We start from the raw sequence: 12,500 nt of genomic DNA, 5'->3' as shown, positions 1-12,500 counted from the left end.
ATCTGAACTGGCCTTAAGTTAGCTACACTGCAACGTTGCAACAATGTAGCATTGCATTCGAGAGACGGTTTGCGAGGTCGGTACCGGTCGGTAGCGTTAGTTAGCGTTTTTTTCTAATTGTTAGCCGACATTAGATTGTGTTAATTACATTAGCTAGCTAGCTAGCTAACGCAACATTACCTGATATGAGAGATGGATACTGTGCGCAACGTTGTCTAAACTAATGTTGTCTTTCTTGACATGGTCCGGTAGCTAGCGTTAGCTGTGCAAATAGCTATGTAATTTAGTAAAGTTACATTGTCATTAAATGAAATACGAAATCTACATCAACAAATAATATGATCTCTCATGTTACACAAAAACTTTTTAGGGTTCCATAACTCCCCCAACCCCCCCTTTCTCTGTTATTGTAACGCACACAAACACCGGAAAAAACAGTACGCCGCTCACACACAAGTGAGTTGAAGAGCGAGCCTGTTGCGTTAGTTCCGCCTACCCTCTCTGGTGGACCAACCACTGATGGGTGATGAAAAACGCGTCACTAACTGTGCGCCGCTTGTGATTTTTTTCCCGGGAATGTCGCCACAGACACCAAGTTTTTTAATCATGAATTATGATAATAATAATAGTATAAATTAATATAAAAATAGGCTCAATCACCATTGTGTTACCCAATGCAGCGATAGATAGTGACTTAAAAGACATTTATTTTAATGAAAATCTTCAAGATTATTACTTTAAGCATTTCTGTTTAGATTTTGATGTATGCTTGGAGTCATTGTCCTGCTGGACAATCTACCTATGACCAAGTCCTAGCTTCTTTGCAGAGACAACCAAATTTTCTGCCAGAATGTCCTGGTACTTTATTGAATTCATTGCCATTGATCTAAAAGAGTGTCCGGGACCACTGTCAGCAAAACATCTCCAAAATATCAATGACCCACCTCCATATTTTACAGTAGGTATGAAGTGCTTCTCCTGTATGCATTCCTCTTTTGCCACCAAACATGTTGATGGCGTGTATGGCCAAAACGTTCAATTTTGGTCTCATCTGACAATAGCAATCTCTTCCAGTCATAATTCCAATAAGGCTTGGCAAGCTCCAGATTCTTGGTTTTGTTTATTGTGCTCTGCAATGGCCATCTTTGTGCCACCCTTCCAAAAAGTTAGTTGGTATGGAGGTGCCATTGTATGTTTTTTTTAGACTTGTTGACCGCAAGAAACAAACCAACCTCTGCAATTCTTAAACAGTGATCCTTGGGTTATTAATGGCCTCCTTCACCATCTTCCTCACCATCCGTGGGGACACCATGCTCTTGCTTCCTTTTCCTGGCAAATTTGCAACCATTCCATATGTTTTACACCTTTTTATTATTGGCCTCACAGTGCTAAGTGGTATGTTTAACCGTTTATGTCTCTTTTTGTACCCATTACCCGACTTGTGATGGTAAATTACCATCGGTCTCTTCTGAATTGACAGTTATTTGGCTTTTTCCATGCTGATGGATGACAAAGGGATTTTGTTTGCTTGTTACCTCATTTTTATTCTCTAGTGAAACTGGAAGTGATGGAATGTCACAATATAGTTCCTTTAGACTGAGATGAACTAAATTAAGTAAAATTGTATTGCCAATTTAATTTTGTTTGATTTTACTTACAATAAATGTTAGGGGTGCCAATAATTATGGCACCTATGGTTTTCAGAAAAAAATAGATTACTTAATAAAAAAACGTTGAAGCATTAGAGTAAATGTATTGAAATAAAAGTATATAGTTTTCCCATATGTTTGAACATAACATATAGATTACTATCTGTGTCATTTATTATATGCAGCCTTTTTTCTTCATTTTTATTAAGGGTGCCAATAATTCTGGAGCCCACTGTATATATATATATATATATATATATATACATATATATATATATATGTGTGTGTGTGTGTATATATAACATAACATTACATAACATAATGACGAGAACAGGCCATTCAGCCCAACAATGCTCATCATTTTCCTGACTAAATTAGTGCTCTGATTACCTACAGACTAGATAGTATCTAACACTGTATCAAGCCTAGTCTTGAAAAAATATATATACATACATGTTTATACACATAAATGTAATATATGTGTGTATGTGTGTGTGGTATATATATATATATATATATATACACACACACACACACTGGTTTATGCTGGGAAAGATGGAGCAGACCCTGATGACGCTGTGTTTTAGCGGATGCCGTGATGGGGGGCAGCTTGGCAGTCTGAGTGATGTCAGACAGAAGAGCGTTTCTCAGTGATGCGGGAACTCCCCTCAATCACGCCTGAATGGAGCGACCCACCGTGTTTCAGGGGGAATTCCGACATGCCCATATATGGGCGCGGAAGCGGTTTCTACGCTGCGCACATAATGGCAGTTCTGAGAGCAGCGTTCCGCCTCTGCAAAGCGGGGGCTGTGCCGCATGGAGAATCCATCATATCCACACCGCAGTGCTCACGCTGCTCTCAGCCAATCAGCTGCTTCAGCCTGCCTGCATCTATCCACAGCACTGGGAATCTGAGTACAGAAGCTGTGCGTGGGTGTGTGTACGTGCGTGCGTGTGTGTGTTTGTGTGTGTGTGTGTGTGTGTTTGTGTGTTAATGTTGCAGTGTTAAAGACACACAGTAACCCCCCGCTCTCTCGCTGGGTTGTGCAGTTTTGTGTGTTTGGAGTGTTTTGCGGTGACACCCCCCCCCCCCCCACCCCCTTTATTGTGTCCTCGTTACGTAAGGTTAAGCAGTCAAGGATGAAATGGGGAAAAAACATGTCTGGGGTCTGAAAGCCCCTCTGGCTGTATATATTTTAATTAGCATGGACAATTAGGACAGAGATATTGCTACCGCACTGGGCCTGTAAAAATTAGCAACAAGTCCCTGCTCCCTGTTCTCCTGTGGATGTGGTCTGTAACTGGCGGCAGACTTTGCTGATTTTATTGGCTGTATAGTTTGGTGATTAGGGAGGTGATTGGCTGGGTGCGCTAGCTGAGCTTGCTGAGGTGATTGTATGTGTGGTTTGTTTTTATCATTTTTGCAGTGAGCAAAGGGGGTCAGCTCTGATGTGTGCATATTAAGGGAGGGACAGAGTGCTCTCATAATTATCTAAATTATAAATGGGTCATAGTGCTTTCCAAACGGTAGCTTGTAGCTTCCCAGTTTTACTGTGTGATGGAGAATTGTTTTCTTTGCCATCACAAATATGTGTTTAATTGCCCAGGGTGCAAACTACTATTCTTCTTTAGAATTATTATTAATATTAGGGGGCTAAACACCAAAGGTGCGAGACACCCTATTGTGTTTCTTGGTTTTATTATTGTTCTTCGGTGTTTTAATTTCTGGCTAAACCGTTTGGCTGGTTTTTAGGAAACATGGTGCATTGATAGGAGGTTACTCCTAACGGCAATAAGGCCCCTAATGTCACACAGTTGTCCTCTGTACACAGAATATATTTACTGTCACACAGTTCTCCTCTGTACACAGAATATATTTAATGTTACATAGTTCTCCTCTGTACACAGAATATATTTAATGTCACACAGTTCTCCTCTGTACACAAAATATATTTGTCTTAAGGACCCATTTTCCTATCATTAAGGCTTCTCCACAATTTCGAATAAATGGAAAAACCTCCTGAAATCTCCTCCAATTTGGCCAATTTGTATGAAACTTTGTATGAAACTTGTATGTGAGAAACTTGGATTGTTGCTTGTACTGTCGGATGTCTTTAAACCCACTATAAAAAAGCTGCTATGATTAAAATTGTGTGTGCAGTAAGCCAATGAATTTTCAGGTGGGCATGGCTTTTTATACAGTTAGACGTAAACTGATGAAATTCAATTTCTCCCAGACATATGGCCTCAGCATAAACTTTCATATACCTTCCATACACCTGGATACTTCTGTGCTTCTAAATTACATGATTTATTTCTTACAAAATGGAAGCACAGGGCTGCCACTGCAAAAACTAGATGCCATTAAAATGCTGGAATGTTCTGATATTACGATGTGAAATGATCATGTTAAAATGATTCAGCCTCTTCAGCCTTTAGGATCAGCAGACAGGAAATGTGCAGTGTTCCGCTATAGCTGTGTTGTAGTTGTAGCTGTAGGTGTAATTGTAGCTGTGTTGTAGCTGTGTTGTAGTAGTTTCTGTAGCTTGCTGTAGTTGTAGCTGTGTTGTAGTTGTTTCTGTAGCTTGCTGTAGTTGTAGCTGTAGCTGTAGTTGTAGCTGTGTTGTAGTAGTTTCTGTAGCTTGCTGTAGTTGTAGCTGTGTTGTAGTTGTTTCTGTAGCTTGCTGTAGTTGTAGCTGTAGCTGTAGTTGTAGCTGTGTTGTAGTAGTTTCTGTCGCTTGCTGTAGCTGTAGCTGTAGTTGTAGCTGTGTTGTAGTAGTTTCTGTAGCTTGCTGTAGTTGTAGCTGTTGTTGTAGCTGTGCTGCAACTATGCACCTGTTTCTGTTTTACTCCTGCAGACAAGCAAAGTAATGTTTGTGTTTGTGTGTGTGTGTGTGTGCGTGTGTGTACTTGCATGCTTAAGTGAGCATGTGAGCATGTAAGTGCTTGTAAGTGTGTGTGAGTGTGTGTGTATGTGTGTGTGTGTGTGTGTTTGCGTGTGTGCAGTTTGGGTTGTGAGTTTATCCGTTAACCCTACCTATGACCCTGTTATCACACGAATACATAAGATTGGCTGTAGCTATAGCTTTCAGAATGACCCTTCTATAACACTTGTGGTTTTGTGTTGGTAATTGAGTCTTTAACCGCAACAAGATAAGTATTATCAGTTAGTCTCTCATCTCATCTCTCTCTCAGTTCCCTTTATATGGTTCTGTCTGGGTAAAGATGGAGCAGGTCTCTCTGTCCCCATTTCCAGAGCCCTGTAGACGGCAGGGGAGGGAAGGAAGGTGACCCTCCCTGCCAGCCAATCAGAGCAGGCCTGTTCTCTGGGAGGCCAGACTAGACAGGTCTCTGCGGGACGCTCAGTCTCAGGGGGGGGCTCCTGCTGCGAGGGGGGGGGGGACTCAAATAAAGACCTGCTCTAATTAGGCCGCATTCACACCAGCAGCCAGCCTGGCTTTACTGCACCGTGGAGAAGGTGAGGGATGAAGAATCCAGGCCCTGTGCTGGGGGGGGGGGGGGCTGGGAATGAGTCTCTGTGCTGGGGGAGGCTGGGAATGAGTCTCTGTGCTGGGGGGGGGGGGGGGGCTGAGGATGAGTCTCTGTGCAGTCTGTGGCAAGCGCTAATGCTACTAGGCACTTTGCAGCTAATATTAATGGAAGTATCATGCTCTGCAGCTAATGCTAATAGGACTCTGACAAACTGTGGCTAATGCTAACAAATTTCTGATTCTTGGTGGCTTTCTTCTGTTTCAGTCAATCATGGAGCAGTTCAACCCCTGCCTGCGCAACTTTGTCTCCATGGGCAAGACGTATGAAAAGGCCTTATCCAGTAAGTACAGCCTCTGCTGAGGTGGGAGGGCCGGGAGAGGCAGGAGAGGCGGGGCTAGGAGGGATAGGGCAGATCTCTAAGGGGAGGGGTGGGGTGGGGCTTTAAAGGGATGGTTGGGCTAGGAGGGGTGGGGTGGGGCTTTAAAGGGAGGGGTTGGGCTAGGAGGGGGTGGGGGTTGGGCTTTAAGGGGAGAGGTTGGGCTAGGAGGGGAGGGGTTGGGCTTTAAATGGAGGGGTGGGGCTTTAAGGGGAGGGGTGGGGCTAGGAGGGGAGGGGCTGGGCTTTAAAGGGAGGGGTGGGGCTTTAAGGGGAGGGGTGGGGCTAGGAGGGATAGGGCAGGGCTTTAAGGGGAGGGGTTGGGCTAGGAGGGGTGGGGCTAGGAGGGATAGGGCAGGGCTCTAAGGGGAGGGGTGGGGCTTTAAGGGGAGGGGTGGGGCTAGGAGGGGAGGGGTGGGGCTTTAAGGGGAAGGGTTGGGCTAGGAGGGGTGGGGCTAGGAGGGGAGGGGTGGGGCTAGGAGGGATAGGGCAGGGCTCTAAGGGGTGGGGTGGGGCTCTAAGGGGAGGGGTTGGGCTAGGAGGGGAGGGGTGGGGTTCTAAGGGGAGGGGTTGGGTTCTAAGGGGGGGTGGGGTTCTATGGGGAGGGGTTGGGCTAGGAGGGGAGGGGTGGGGTTCTAAGGGGAGGGGTGTGGTTCTATGGGGAGGGGTGGGGTTCTAAGGGGAGGGGTGGGGCTCTAAGGGGAGCGGTGGGGCTCTAAGGGGAGGGGTGGGGCTCTAAGGGGAGGGGTGGGGCTCTAAGGGGAGGGGTGGGGTTCTAAGGGGAGGGGTGGGGCTCTAAGGGGAGGGGTGGGGCTCTAAGGGGAGGGGTGGGGTTCTAAGGGGAGGGTGGGGCTCTAAGGGGAGCGGTGGGGTTCTAAGGGGAGGGGTGGGGTTCTATGGTATGGGGTGGGTCAGGAGAGGAGGGGAGAGGCTAGAAGGGGAGGGGTTGGGCTAGGAGCAGAGGGGCGGGGCTACACGGTGTGGGGCTCTAAGGTGTGGGGTTAGGGTCAGGAGAGGAGAGGCAAGGCTAGGAGGGGAGGGGCAGAGGGAGATTTTTGGGTTAAGTGGGTTTGTCTGTTCTGCCAGCACCTCCAATCCCCCGGTTTTCTTATATATGTGTACTGCCCTATACGTGCCCATATATGAGTGTCATTCTTCATATATATGTGTCCATATATATTTACCATATATATATATATATATATATATATATATATTATATATATATTATATATTATATATATATATTGTATATATCATTTGCTGTGAGCACATTTTAAAGCTGGGGTCTGGGTCAGTGGTTGAGTGCTGTGATCCATCTAAAATGGTGAAGAGAGGTGATTGGCTTTGTTGGCAAGCTTATTAGGGGAAATAGGATGACTGTTACTACTGATTACTGTATTCACACACACACACACACACACACTCACACACACACACACTGTCCTGCTTTTAGGAGCTGTGGTAACTCCAGGAGCTCAGACTTGGGGTTATTACAGAAGGAGTATGGATGCTATGCGGTGGAGCTGAGAGGAGTATGGATGCTGTGCAGTGGAGCTGAGAGGAGTATGGATACTGTGCAGTGGAGCTGAGAGGAGTATGGATACTGTGCAGTGGAGCTGAGAGGAGTATGGATACTGTGCAGTGAAGCAGAGAGGAGTATAGATGCTATGCAGAGTGTAGCTGAGAGGAGTATGGATGCTGTGCAGTGAAGCAAGAGGAGTATGAATGCTGTGCAGAGTGTAGCTGAGAGGAGTATGGATGCTGTGCAGTGGAGCAGAGAGGAGTATGGATGCTGTGCAGTGAAGCAAGAGGAGTATGAATGCTGTGCAGAGTGTAGCTGAGAGGAGTATGGATGCTGTGCAGTGGAGCTGAGAGGAGTATGGATGCTGTGCAGTGGAGCTGAGAGGAGTATGGATGCTGCGCAGTGGAGCTGAGAGGAGTATGGATGCTGTGCAGTGGAGCTGAGAGGAGTATGGATACTGTGCACTGGAACTGAGAGGAGTATGGATGCTGTGCAGTGGAACTGAGAGGAGTATGGATACTGTGCAGTGGAGCAGAGAGGAGTATGGATGCTGCGCAGTGGAGCTGAGAGGAGTATGGATACTGTGCAGTGGAGCTGAGAGGAGTATGGATGCTGCGCAGTGGAGCTGAGAGGAGTATGGATACTGTGTAGTGGAGCTGAGAGGAGTATGGATGCTGTGTAGTGAAGCAAGAGGAGTATGAATGCTGTGCAGAGTGTAGCTGAGAAGAGTATGGATGCTGTGCAGTGGAGCTGAGAGGAGTATGGATGCTGTGCAGTGGAGCTGAGAGGAGTATGGATGCTGTGCAGTGGAGCTGAGAGGAGTATGGATGCTGTGCAGTGGAGCTGAGAGGAGTATGGATACTGTGCAGTGGAACTGAGAGGAGTATGGATGCTGTGCAGTGGAACTGAGAGGAGTATGGATACTGTGCAGTGGAGCTGAGAGGAGTATGGATGCTGCGCAGTGGAGCTGAGAGGAGTATGGATTCTGTGCAGTGGAACTGAGAGGAGTATGGATGCTGTGTAGTGGAACTGAGAGGAGTATGGATGCTGTGCCGTGGAGCTGAGAGGAGTATGGATACTGTGCAGTGGAGCTGAGAGGAGTATGGATACTGTGCAGAGGTAGCAGAGGAGTATGGATGCTGTGCGTGGAGCTGAGAGGAGTATGGATGCTGTGTAGTGGACTGAGAGGAGTATGGATGCTGTGCAGTGGAGCTGAGAGGAGTATGGATGCTGTGCAGAGTGTAGCTGAGAGGAGTATGGATACTGTGCAGTGGAGCTGAGAGGAGTATGGATGCTGTGCAGTGGAACTGAGAGGAGTATGGATGCTGTGCAGTGGAGCTGAGAGGAGTATGGATACTGTGCAGTGGAGCTGAGAGGAGTATGGATACTGTGCAGTGGAGCAGAGAGGAGTATGGATTCTGTGCAGTGGAGCTGAGAGGAGTATGGATGCTGTGCAGTGGAGCTGAGAGGAGTATGGATGCTGTGCAGTGGAGCTGAGAGGAGTATGGATGCTGTGCAGTGGAGCTGAGAGGAGTATGGATACTGTGCAGTGGAGCTGAGAGGAGTATGGATGCTGTGCAATGGAGCTGAGAGGAGTATGGATGCTGTGCAGTGGAGCTGAGAGGAGTATGGATGCTGTGCAATGGAGCTGAGAGGAGTATGGATGCTGTGCAGTGGAGCTGAGAGGAGTATGGATGCTGTGCAGAGTGGATGTAGTTGTGTAGTGGTGGAATGGGTGGATGTCATAGTGGAGAGGATTGGTGTAGTTGTGGAGTGGATGGGGCAGTATTGTAGTTTGTGGGTGTTGTGGTGGAGTGCGTGGTTTAGTAGTGGAGATAGCAGGTGTAATGGTGGCATGGGTGGTGCTGTAGTGGAGATTGTGGGTGTTTTGGTGCAGTGGATGGATGTAGCAATGGAGATGGCATGTGTTGTGGTTGAGTAGGTGGATATAGAGGACTTGGAGGGTGTAGTTGGTGGGTGTAGTCATGGGGGTGGTGTGTGTATTGGTTGAGTCGGTGGATGTAGAGGAGTTGGAGGGTGTAGTTGGTGGGTGTAGGAATGGTGATAGTGTGTGTAGTGGTTGAGTGGGTGCATGTAGTAATGGTGATTGTGTTTGTAGTGGTTGAGTGGGTGGATGTAGAGGAAATGGAGGGTGTAGTTGGTGGGTGTAGTAATGGTGATAGTGTATGTAGCGGTTGAGTGGGTGCATATAGTAATGGTGATTGTGTTTGTAGTGGTTGAGTGGGTCCATGTAGTAATGGTGATAGTGTGTGTAGTGGTTGAGTGGGTGGATGTAGAGGAGTTGGAAGATATTTTGGTAAAGAGGGTGAATGGACATGTTGTCACACCCCTGGGAGATAGCAGGGGAAATTCAGATATGGGAGGAGGCTATTGTGGGAGGGCTAAGCCAAGCTGCTACCATTGGTCTGTTTTGATGTAATAAAGCCTGCAATGGATGATTTAGACCCAGGATTTTAACCTCTGGTCTAATCCCACCACTGGGGGTGTGGTTTTGCCTGGGGGTGTGGCTGTGGCTGTGAGGGTGTGGCTGTGCCTAGGGGTGTGGCTGAGCCTGGGGGTGTGGCTTTGCCTGCAGACGTGGTTGTGCCATGGGAGCATAGCTTTGCCTGGGGGTGTGGCTCTGCCTGGGGGTGTTGCTATGGCTGGGGGTGTGGCTGTCTAGGTGTGGCCGAGCTTGGGGGTGTGGCTATGCCATGGGGTGTGGCCGAGCCTGGGGGTGTGGCTGGGGGTGTGGCCAAGCCTGGGTGTGCTGTGGTGGGGTTGGCGCTGGGTGTGCTGTGTGGGGGTGTGGCCGAGCTTGGGGGTGTGGCTGGGGGTGGGGGTGTGGCTTTAGCTGGGGGTGTGGCCGAGCCTGGGGGTGTGGCTGTGGTGTGGCTCTGCCTGGGGGTGTGGCCGAGCTTTGGGGTGTGGCTGTGGCTGGGGGTGTGGCTGAGCCTAGGGGTGTTGCTGTGGCTGGGGGTATGGCCGAGCCTGGGGGTGTGGCTGTGGTGTGGCTCTGCCTGGGGGTGTGGCTGTGGCTGGGGGTGCGGCCAAGCCTGGGGTGTGGATTAAGCTGTGGGTGTGGCTGAGACTAGGGGTGTTGCTGTGGCTGGGGGTGTGCCCAAGCCTGGTGGCACAGGATTGCAGTGCATACAGCTGAAACCCAGTGGGTCTGGGAGCAGGGCGGAGCCCTCTCTGCCTAGCATGCAGAAGGGGTGTGGTCTGGGGGGCAGTTGCCTTAGAAACGCCAGCTGACCTTACGCCACTGCTTCCGTATTCCTAGGTGTTACCTTTGCTGCAAAGGGCTACTTCGACGCTCTGGTGCGGATGGGGGAACTGGCCAGCGAGAGTCATGGCTCAAAGGACCTGGGTGAGTCTCAGATGTAGTTGTAGCACCCCCTGGGGGAAGGGAGGAATCGCAGTAATAAGGACCTGGGTGAGTCTCAGATGTAGCTGTAGCACCCCCTGGGGGAAGGGAGGGATCGCAGTAATAAGGACCTGGGTGAGTCTCAGATATAGCTCTAGTGCCCCCTGGGGAAAGGGAGGACTCACAGCTCTAAGGACCTGGGTGAGTCTCAGATGTAGCTGTAGTGCCCCCTGGTGGAAAGGAGGAATCACAGTAATAAGCACCTGGGTGAGTCTCAGATGTAGCTGTCACAACCCCCCTCCTGACCCCATGTACGTAAACAAAGACACAGACAGACAGACAGGTAGGCAGGCAGATAGACCGACAGGCAGGCAGACAGACAGAGAGACAGACGGACTGATGGACAGACAGGTTGGCAGGTAGACAGACAGACTGACAGATGGACAGACAGACAGACAGGTTGGGAGGTAGACAGACAGACAGACAGACAAGCAGCGGTCTCGTGCCTTCTCCACTGCAGGTTTCTCTGTTGTTTTCTGTTGTCTCTCTTATCTCTTGCTCTCTTTCTCTCTCTTGCTCTATATCTCTTTCTCTCTCCCCCTCTCTCTCTTGCTCTATATCTCTTTCTCTCCCTCCCCCTCTCTGGCTCTTTCTCTCCTCTCTCCCTCCCTCTCTCTTGCTCTATATCTCTTTCTCTCCCTCCCCCCTCTCTCTCTTGCTGTTTCCCTCATGTCTTTCTCCTCACCTTTAAAATTCTAATTCATCTTTCTCACCACCTCCTTCTCCCTCTCTCTCCTGCTCCCTCTTTTTCTCCTTTCCCTCCTCTTCCCCTATCTCCCCTTCTCGCTCTCTCTCTCTTCCTCCAGTCAGTTGCAGGTTTGTGATTTCTTGTCAGATCTGGAGAGTCGTTCACTGCAAACACCAAGGCGTGTGTGTGTGTGTGTGTGTGTTCTGAATGACATGGTGAATGGGCGTGGCTGTAGTAGTGGTGAGGCTATCACAGTGGGTGGGGCTATGTGAGTAGGCGGGGCTGTGGAACTGGGCGTGGCTATAGGAGTGGGTGGGGCTGTAGTAGTGGTGAGACTATCACAGTGGGTGGGGCTATGTGAGTAGGCGGGGCTGTGGAACTGGGCGTGGCTATAGGAGTAGGTGGGGCTGTCACAGTGGGTGGGGCTATGTGAGTAGGTGGGGCTGTGGAACTGGGCATGGCTGTAGGAGTGGGTGAGGCTGTCTCAGTGGGTGGGGCTGTGTGAGTAGGTGTGGCTGTGGAACTGGGCGTGGCTGTAGGAGTGGGTGGGGCTGTCACAGTGGGTGGGGCTGTGTGAGTAGGCGGGGCTGTGGAACTGGGCGTGGCTGTATTAGTGGGTGAGGCTATCACAGTGGGTGGGGCTGTGTGAGTAGGCGTGGCTGTGGAACTGGGTGTGGCTGTATTAGTGGGTGAGGCTGTCTCAGTGGGTGGGGCTGTGTGAGTAGGTGTGGCTGTGGAACTGGGCGTCGATGTAGGAGTGGGTGGGGCTGTAGTAGTGGGTGAAGCTGTCACAGTGGGTGGGGCTATGTGAGTAGGCGGGGCTGTGGAACTGGGCGTGGCTGTATGACCCTTTACAGTGTGCATGAAGGGTGATATAACTCATATCATCTGTACAGGTGAAGGAAAGGAAGAAGGTGAATGGGTTTTGCACAGATACCTCAGAAACCAGTTGGAGTTTTGAAGTTGTGATGCTTCTTAGAGCATCTGAGATCAATGTACACAACTTGGACCTTGGATTTTCTGTGAAATGCCTTAGTATCAATGCATTTATGGATGTTGTGTGTTATGACAGACATTTATTGTTTGCGCTTGTGTCATATTTTGGAAATGTTTGAATGAAAAGGGTAATTTTAAAACACAACTTAACAGTATATTTGGATTTCAGTTGATGTTGCAGATATGTTTTGGTGTTTAGGAAACCCTGTAGATTTACTTGGTTTTCAGTCAATACTGTTGATTTGAATTGTGTAATAGTATTAGTGAAACTATGGGTCCACTAAATAAAGCAGACCTGTGGTTAAAACATTTTTATTTAGCAAACTGATATTTACTGCTTTCATTTGT

General features: G+C 48.7%; 1 protein-coding gene and 1 long non-coding RNA gene across 2 annotated transcripts in view; both read left to right on the top strand.

Annotated features, from left to right (window-relative positions):
• LOC135249128 (uncharacterized) overlaps positions 1-12,500 on the top strand; it is a 138,236-nt gene that overhangs the window by 24,830 nt on the left and 100,906 nt on the right. The window lies entirely within an intron of this gene.
• baiap2b (BAR/IMD domain containing adaptor protein 2b) overlaps positions 1-12,500 on the top strand; it is a 46,321-nt gene that overhangs the window by 6,294 nt on the left and 27,527 nt on the right. The window contains exons 2-3 of the mRNA XM_064325163.1: positions 5,406-5,481; positions 10,325-10,411. Coding sequence (XP_064181233.1) covers positions 5,406-5,481; positions 10,325-10,411 — 163 coding nt within the window. The remainder of the gene's footprint in view (positions 1-5,405; positions 5,482-10,324; positions 10,412-12,500) is intronic.

This window comes from Anguilla rostrata, chromosome 2 (genome assembly GCF_018555375.3).
Source record: "Anguilla rostrata isolate EN2019 chromosome 2, ASM1855537v3, whole genome shotgun sequence".
Lineage (NCBI taxonomy): Eukaryota > Metazoa > Chordata > Actinopteri > Anguilliformes > Anguillidae > Anguilla > Anguilla rostrata.
This window is presented reverse-complemented; position numbering and strand designations above follow the sequence as displayed.